The sequence below is a fragment of the Calidris pugnax genome, unplaced genomic scaffold (assembly GCF_001431845.1).
Source record: "Calidris pugnax isolate Ruff unplaced genomic scaffold, ASM143184v1 scaffold69, whole genome shotgun sequence".
Lineage (NCBI taxonomy): Eukaryota > Metazoa > Chordata > Aves > Charadriiformes > Scolopacidae > Calidris > Calidris pugnax.
The window spans coordinates 868,945-878,457 of NW_015090859.1; the positions used below are offsets into that span (position 1 = coordinate 868,945).

Here is a 9,513-nt window from a genome sequence, read left to right on the forward strand (position 1 = left end):
ATTTATAAGGAAATGAGGTTGAAGAAGCTCCAACTCTGGCTTTGCAGCCTGTTCTGCAAAGACATCCCTAAACCCAAACTGATAATCAAGCAGTAGTCTACTAAATGCAAACACCTCTCAAAGTGGAACATTATACTAACTCATCTACACGCAGAAATATTTTATGTTAAATTATTTTGGATGCATAAATGCAGATAATACCTACCACTGTAAAAATGTCTTCAGTAAAAAGCTTCTTCCAAATAAGTGACAAGTGACCACAAAGGCAGAGAACTTAAGGCACCTATCTCATGTTGAAGCCAATATGAATTAAGCAGAAGACCAAATTATATTATGGATCTAGACCTAAAGCCCTGCTCTGCGAATGCTTCTAGATGCAAGTAAATCTATGCAAGTGGATAGTCTTATTCACATTTGTAGGTGTTTGCAAGATAGGAACTAATTCTGCATGGTTTTTAAGACCAAAATCCCTTACCTAAGGTCAGTGGAGACTTAGATCTCACCTACCAGCTCTGAAGTTAGTATTTTACTACTGAATTCTATGAGAACTAGACCTTATTTTTAATTTTAATTACAACTATCTGTCCTCATAATCTTTCTTTCCTTTGATCCCAATAGTTAAATAGACTCATAGAATGGTTCAGGTTGGAAGGGGACCTTAAGGATCATTAAGCTCCAACCCAAATAGGTGGCGTCGAATTCAGTCCCCTAGTTTAAGGCATCAAAAAGTTTGGGATCGGTGAGATACCGGTTTCCTAAGCTCCCTCTACTGTCAGCGGAGAAGAGAAGCACCTCTTGAAGGTTATTCGGCTCATCCTGAAAGAGATGGTTGACTTTGAGCAGAAGAGGAGGAGGAGGAGAGGTGACCCCATAGACCACCTGCCAGTGCTGCACTGGAGTCAATAATCTCTGGCAGGAGCACAGCAATGCCGTCATACACCTCTGTCTATGCTTTTGGCAAGATATCATGCAGGGTTTGTGTAGCACCTTCAACTCTTGCTAAATGTTTGGGATATTTAGTGCATTAATGAAGTATACACCAACAATTACTCGTCACTCACTCTCAGTTACTTCAGCGATCCATCACATGTGCACAAAAAGAATTCTGAATTTTATGAAAATTATTTAGCTCCAATAATCTTCTGAGGGGCAAAATTATTAATGAAAAGTGTTTTTTTCAAAGTGTTCTGATAAATTCTAGCTATTCCACCTACTTATTAATACTGACTCCAAGATTTTAAAAAAAATATTTTAGTAGATTATATTTTTCAAATGAGTGAATAGACATTGTGTTATTTCTAAAAGAAACTAAATGCTGAAATAAGCTGGTTTATGCACATAGGTTTATTACTTATAACACTTATTAAAGACAATAGTTTAAAAATTAAAATTATTTCAAGGAGATGAATGCAGCTAATATGGTCTTCTAAAATATTTCAATTCAAATTACAGAAGAAGAAGAGACCTTTATCAGTATTAATCTATCTATTTTAGCTTAATGAAAGGAAAATTCATTCTTTTAAGGTTTTATTCTTGGAACTACTTTTTGTTCTATTTTTAAAACACCACTCCTTATAGATCATTATCCCAAAATTATCTTTCTGGAAGACCTGTTCTCAGCATGACACTAAGATATAAGAGGACTTGCTTAGGAGGAACAGTTCTAACTCACAAATTATTAACGGCAGTGCAAAATGTATGTACAATGTTAAAAGACACATATGCCTCTCTTTTGGGCATTTCATTCCATAAAGAACAAGAAGTAACAGCACCCTACAACAGATTTTAGTTGTGTTGGAGCCACATACCTAAGCATGTGCCTAAATTTAAGTTTCTTCCTTCACCTTGCACCCTCTGTCTCCTCTTGGCTGGCTTGGGGAGACCAAACAAGGAAGATGGGCCTTTCTCTGTTTGTTGCCCGTACTCCTTTATTTTAAAACTCAAGCCAGGTATCCCAAAAAACTTTTTGAGTCCAGGGGTTTTCCACCCTTTTGGATATGTACGATCTCTTCTTCTGAGATCAGAAAGGAGGAGGATCAGAAAGGGAGCTGAATTGGCACCACAGGTCAAAGCAGATGCAACTCGAATCTTGTGCCCAGTGCAGGAATGTGTTTAAGCAGTCTGTTGCCAAGGCAAAACAAGACTAAGGATTTCAGAAGGACATTTTGTACAAGAGGACTGACAGCAAGACTGCACAAGAAGATGTTAGGCAGGTTGCAGGGAGAAGTTCCATATGCCCATCTGCAGAGCTCTCCCTGCAATGGACCCACAATGGCATGTCAACACAAGACCTAAGTGACTCTTTCTACCATCAATGTAGTAAACCTCTAAAAGGGCATTTAAATCTATCCCGTGATTACTGTCCAGTCACCTACATGCCCACATTTAACAGAGATCAGTGGGATGTCAAGCCCAGGTTCTCACATCGTCCCCTGAGCCCAGCACACTGCAGCCTGGACCCCCCTGTGCTGCCTACCAGCCTCTCCTTCGGGGCACTACAGAAAAACAGAGTTTATCCCCTGACCTTATCACACCTTAGAACTAGATCAAAACAAAGGAGCATTTCTATCCTATGAAATGCAACAGGACCGAATATTTAATTTTTTTTTTTTTTTTTTTTTTTTTTTTTTTTTTTTTTTTTTTTTATTCAATGCCATAGGACTGAATTTTCTTCTTTTTTTTTTCATACAATCAGAGCTTCCTGTATCCAGCTGATAATAATTAATTTGGTCAGTACCCAATAATCTGAAATAGGTTTCTCTACTCACAACGATGCCTGGGTAGTAGCCTCCCACGGTAACATTCTCTGTTCTTGTGGTAGCTGCCAGACCTATGGTCAGTATGAAAACGGACACCACCAGCAGAGCCACTGTGAACCAAAGGGAAGTCTTCTTCCTCTTTGCAAATTGTCCTGGAGGGAGTGAGGACACAAAAAAAAAAAAAAGAGAGAGAGAGCGAGCTTTTCATTGCAATCATGGTAGAACAAACACAAAATAACAGCAGATTTTTTTTGTTAATCTTTTCTGGTGTTAACCCATCGTTGTTCTCCCACTAAGGAAAAGAGCTGGCAGACAACAGAGGGAATTAAAAACCACAGAGTTAGCTAGAGCTCAGCATAACTTAATACACGCGTTGGGTACACACATGAAATGAGCTTTTAATAAGCTGAACTGAAAGTCACTGACAATGATAATTATGCCTTGTCTTCAGTAATGTTTATAATTAAGTGTTGCTCACATCCATAAGTCAGATCCTGCATGCCTTAAACAGTTACCTACGTAAGTGCCAATTTGACTCTACCCGGACAGAACAGAAAAATTTCTATTTTAAACCAGATTAGCAGAAGCTCAGCACGTTATCATTAAAACATATGTGCTCTTCATATTTACTGGAATAAGCAAACCAATCTGTATCTCTGAAGCAAAGCTGTAATATAGTCGATCAGGTAAGGATATGTGGGGCTACCTTTTTAAACAGCGGCTGCCTAGTAAAATGCATTCAGTCTCACTGGGATTTGGATTCAGATACCCAAAAGTGAAAAAAGGAAGGCTCATCTACTGCTTTCAGCCTGCTTCAAGTCACTTTTAACCTTGTTATTGTGGTGGCACATCTGAGTTGCGACCACGGGTAACTAACATCAGAGCCCCAGCCCCACCGCACTGCATACGGGAGGCCACAGCCCTCACCAGGGTGCTGTGAGAGGGGAAGTCTCCATGGATGAGGTTGGATGATGCTGCTGGAAGCAAAAGCAGGGGAAATGCAGGAAAGTCAAAAAGCACGTAGAAGCCATTCACTGTGAGTCACTTGAGTTATGTGGTCAGTTTGAAGCCAGGTAATTCTGTTAAACGTTCACAGTTCAAAAGCCAGGCTAGAATAGTGATGTTTGCAAACCAAGTCAAATACTCTCAATTAATAAATAAATGCATTTATAATAAAAATCATAAATATGTTTGCTGATATTTCTCCAGTAGAACAACCAGCCAAAATGAGTCCAGTCTTTTAGTATGAAATGCAAGCAACTTTACTGAAGACAATTATCATCTATTGAGCTTAGGCAAGTCTCTTTCACCTGCATGTACAAAGTCTTCCTGCTAAAGATCAAGAAATAATTCATAAGACTCTCCAGACATCTCCCCTCCAGGCTATGCCCCAGCTGCCTGCCTCTGGCAATTCCCTGTTAACCCATGGAGAGTCACTGGGACATGGAAACTGAGAGATTCTTCATTATCAATCAGTGCTTCACCTAGTGTATGGGGAAAAAGGCAGTTCTTTCAATGCAGCCAGCTGACATGGCCGAGAGGGGAAAGAAGACGTCAGACATGTAACTCCACAGATCAGCTGCCCTTCCCATAAACTGAAATGATCCATTCAACGTATCTACCAGATTTTAAGTAATATCTGATGTCCTTGCTACAGTCTGTCACCCTTGAAAACTCATGGAGATCGAGGAATCCCAAATATTTGAAGAAATGCAAATGCTCCACCCATCTTTGAAAAAGCCCAAAATGATAATTTGGGGAATTATAAGCCTCAAGGAACTACAACCTCACTCTGGTTCCTGGGAAGCTGGGACCAAAAGTATGAAGCAAATTCTGTTGTAAGACGCTTCTGGGCACACAAAGAAAAGGTGATTGGCAACAGTCAGCATGGAATCACCACAGCCAAATCATGTCTGACCAACCCAGATGCCTGCTATGACGAAATGACTGGACTTGTCAAGCAACGGATGTCTTTTACCTTAAATCTAGCGAGGCTTTTAACATGGTATCCCACAACGTTCTCATAACTCAGTTGAGATGGTTAAAAAATCAGCTGTATTGTTGGGTTCAAAGGGAGTGGTTAGTAGATGGTACTCTACCTAGAGGCCAGTAGCATGTGGAGTACCATGAGAGTCTGTCTTAGGACCTGTCCCATTTAGTGTATTCATCAATGACCTCGAGAAAGTGGTAGCCTACCTGCTCATCAAGCTGGCAGATGACACAAAACCGGGGCCCGGGGGAGGCAGTCAATACCATGGAGGGCAGGGTTGTCACTTAAGGGGATCTAGGCAGGCTGGAAAAAAGGGCCAGCAGAAGCCTTACAGAATCCAACAGAGATGCAAAGTCCTGAGCAAAGGAAAGAACAATGCCTTGCAATGACACAGGTAAGGGACAGCCAGGCTGGGGAGCAACTCTGCTGAAAGGGACCTGAGGGTGTTGGTTTTCAATGAGCTGAACAGGAACCAGCAGTGTGCCCTGGCAACAGCATCCTGGGCTGTATTAACAGAAGCATCATTAGTAGATCAGAGGAGTAACTACACTCCTCTATTCAGAACTTTTTAGACCACATATTATATATTAGACCCACTTTTGGGGCCCCAGTAGAGGAAATAGATCAATTAACTGTAGTGAATTCAACAGAGGACCCCAAAGAAGGTCAGGGGGCTGGCATACTCGCTGTATGAGAAGAGACTGAGGGAACAGGGCTTGCTCAGTCTATAGATGAGATGGCTTTTGTCAGGACTAGTATTAGCCTTCCAGTGCTTACGAGGTGGTTGCCAAGAGGACAGACTAGGGCTTTTCACGGTGGTGCACAGCAGGAGGACAAAAGACAGTGGACATAAACTGAAACGCATGAAGTGTTTCAAACTGGATATAAGGAGAAAAAAATTCAACATTAGGACAGTCAAGCATTGGAACAGGTTGCGTTGTCTCTATCCTTGGAGGTTTTCAAGATCCAACCAACCAGAAAAAGACCTGTACAGCATGGTCTGACCTCATAGTTGACCCTGCTTTGAACAGGAGGTTTGACTAGCAAGTTCCTGAGGTGCCTTCCCACTTGAATTATTCAAAGGTTTTGTGATAGTCAAGACAGCTAGACTAAAGGTGGCTTGGGTATGTGTGCTCATATCCACTGTTATGAAACTGCAGCTGCAATGTAGACATACTCTAAAAGGATGTAGGAACACAAACCTTCTGAAAGTCAACGGAACAGATGCTCCTCAGCCAAGAGTTTCTGAAATCACCGAATGTCTGCTTTTATGAAAATGTCTGAGGAGACAAGCCTTCACATTTTTCTCAAAGTAACACCTGTACTGGCAAAGGTTAATCAGATTGCATGGAGATAAACTGAAGGTCCAATCTGCCCCCAGTAATATTTGTAAAGCAGCGCAGTATCTCCAGATGAAAAAAGCTACAGCTGCAAAGGGTTCCTACTGTTAGTTCCCTTCTGCTATTTCAGTCATGTTGGCTCCCAAGATTTTTGAAGTCTTTTGTTTACTGGTGTTTGTAGCAGTTGCCACGCAGTTTTTTGGATCTGCTTTTACTGTATCTACCAGCCAAAACCCAATGCCAGGCTGTTCCCTCAGGAGCCCTGTCCACAGCACAGAGAGAAGGGCTGGCCCAGCCTTCCTCCCTGACGCTCTCGGTGGCAGGACTTGGACTGAAGGCTGACCATATACAAGAACAGCTGGTAAATTAACAGCAGAGGAAACATTGCTGTCAGTATTTCTAGGCTGAATTTTCTTCCAACACTGACGTTCCTGTAGTGCAAGGAGACAGTCAATGTAGGGCATTGACTTTCCAATTTTTTAATACTGGAGTGACTCTCAGAATAATTTTGACATTTATCCCCTTTAACTTCTTTAACAATGATTCAGAATGAACATATAAACTCTTAGTCTGGACCTTACTCCAATTTAGTTATAGCTTCAAATTCTTATCTCTAGTATACCAAAAATCAAGTGTGTAGAAAGAAATCTTCTCATCATATCCTTATTAGTGTGAGCTTGAGACCAGGGTCAACAGAGAGTGTGAACCTTCTATCAGCAATATTCTTCAGCAGTTTTGCCCAGTGACGCATTAACTGAGTTCTGATACTGCACCAGTGGGCACTACAGTAAAAGTTGGGAGATAAATTAGAGAGGTAATGCTGCTTCCACATCACTGGCTTGTGCTCTCCCTGGCATAGACTTAAATTGTGTGCAAAAAGGAACAGCCCCAGAAACACTCTCTGCGTTGCTTGCTAAATGTCTGTCAGCAAAGAACCTGCTTGAGCCACTCAGCTCCACTACTCCAATGGAAGGAAAGAGAATGCTGCCAGGACAAGGAGGAGAGACACCAGACTGCTGTCTCCTTGGGAGAGAGAAAGGCCCTTGAGGAGAGAAATCGAGATCATCCTCCAGAGAGTAAAGAGAAAAAGTGTCTCCTGAAGACTAAGCTCTGCTGGACTCAGCAAAGCCTTGTGTCCATTCATCAGTTGCAGAAAACAAAATTGTATTTACAATGCTCCGTTCATGATGGCCGGGGGATAAATTTAATTTGTAGGAAGACTATGGAAAACGAATGGTTTCATGGGGAAGGTATAGATCAGATTGCTGTTAGAATGCAAAGTGATGGATCTAATGACGAATAGTAGGGTCTAGATTTGAATGAAGCAAAGGGTGAGTTGAAAAGGAGAATGAACAAATTTATGATGAAACATCTCCATGATATGGCACATGTCTGATAATCAAAGGAAAGAAAGAATAGAGTGAAGGAGCACCTCTCAACTCTGGAAAACTTGCATATGAGCTGCAATTTAACTTTTAAAAAGTCTACATTTAGACCAAGGCAACTATATTTTGCTAACTTCACCGCTCCTTTTAAAATCCAGCTCTAGATGTCACAAAGTCTATTAAAAAGTGTGGAATGATTTTTTGCAAGGGAAGAATTGCTGCAGGATGTAGCAATTTGCTGGGATCACTATCACATTTGCTGAATATTAGAACAATGGAATTTCAGACCTTCCTGTTTGATCTAGTTAAGGTGATCTAAATGGAATTCAATGGATTTCAAATAATGCCCCAGCCCAATGTATATTAGCATCCTAATACGAAAAAAAGATAAGGAAGGGAAGAAAGTTTTGTGGCAGAAAAAAAACAGAGTATTTTTAATACCTAATGAATATTACTAAAAATTGTGACATGCTTCAGGGAGTGGCACTAACCATATATAGTAAGATAATTTAAACAGAAATTCACCATAGACAGAGGAGTTTAGTATCAAAGGTATCTGCTGCTTTGCTGCTATCGAGAAAATATTTAAGGGAAAATCTTTGCAGCTAAATTAATAATTTTTAATTACTGCAGTGCTCACTTCAGTGCCATCTCTCTCTTGGCTACAGTCATCATTGTGTATTTTCAAAAATGGTTTATGCCAGTGAAATGGAATTAATCCTACATTACCTTCCAAAATTAAACGTGATGGAGTGAGGTGCTTAAAAGAGATATTCACACCTGCTGTTGGTGATTACTTTCCCTTTTCTGATTAAATGCTTGACTTGTCCAGAGGGCTGAACTAATTCAACCAGATGCAACAGCATTCGTTTCAAGCCACAAGATAGCAGCTTTCATCAGGCACATCTCTTATCTTTATTAGGAATTTGTGGAGGAAGAATCCACGAGTATGTTACATATTCATAGGAAGTACTATAAATAGTATAAATACTATACTAAAAATCCACAGGAAACACTACTGCATTCCTTTACAATTCTACTTATAAAAAAAAAAAAAAAAAAAAAAAAAAAAAAAAAAAAAAAAAAAAAAAAAACCCAAAAAAAAAAAAAAAACCAAACCAAAACAACCAACCCCCAAACAAAACAAAGGCAGCAAATACCTCAAACACGTATTGAAATCAGAAACTAACAAAAAAACCCAAACAAAAAAACAAACCCAGAAATCCCGCTATACAATGTAGTATAGCTATAGTACGTGATATCATGCAGTACCACTATGACTTCATTGCTTTGGCAGCAATTGTTTCACTAATAAATAATGTAACGAGCAGCTAATCGCTAGTTTAAAGCTAGGATACACCTTCTGCTTGTTCAGCTGCTTACCTGAAAACCTTTTTAAGTTACAGCACATCTTTCGCTCCTACCTCTTCAGCACTGATACCGTTTCTTCTTCCAAATTTAAGACAAAAATTAACTTTTTTTTTAACTGGCTGTTACACCCCTTGGGTATATAGCGAGGTCCCTGTCTGTCCTTTCAAACGCGACACACGCAGAGCAATTCCCACCGAGAAGTTCAGCAATTTCTCGGCTCGAGTGAAGTTCCCCCGGGATCACGAAACGTTCGCCCCCTCTTTGGCGGACACCCGTGATTTCTCGAGGAAGGGGGGGCGCGTCTACCAGAAAGCGGAGGAAGCAAACCCGGTCGCCACCGGGCTCGGATGCCACCCGGCCACAAGCCTGTTCCCGCCGGCCAGCCCCGCACCCCGCTCCCGCAAAGAGCAGCTGCCCCTTCGCCTCCAACAGAGAAGGATTTACCCCAATTTCCCATTAACGCCCGTTCCAGCGCCACAGCCTCGCCGCGGCCATTCGTTAAGCGCGGCGGAAAGCTCAAAAGAAAATAACTGGTATTTTTTTAAGCACTCTCGGTGAACGAGAGTAAGACAGACGGCGGGACCCCCACAGTCTGAAATCCCCCGGTGTCCCCGCTCCGAGGGGCACAGCCCCCCTAACCCAGGCGGGGGCAGCTGCGCCTTCTCGGG

At 41.4% G+C, this 9,513-nt stretch overlaps 1 protein-coding gene across 2 annotated transcripts in view; it reads right to left on the bottom strand.

The window, feature by feature from the left end:
• Positions 1–9,513, bottom strand: part of TMEM255B (transmembrane protein 255B) — a 73,439-nt gene that overhangs the window by 63,012 nt on the left and 914 nt on the right. For both annotated transcript variants that reach the window (XM_014944222.1, XM_014944221.1), the window contains exon 2: positions 2,769–2,911. In XM_014944222.1, the coding sequence (XP_014799708.1) occupies positions 2,769–2,911 (143 nt within the window). The remainder of the gene's footprint in view (positions 1–2,768; positions 2,912–9,513) is intronic.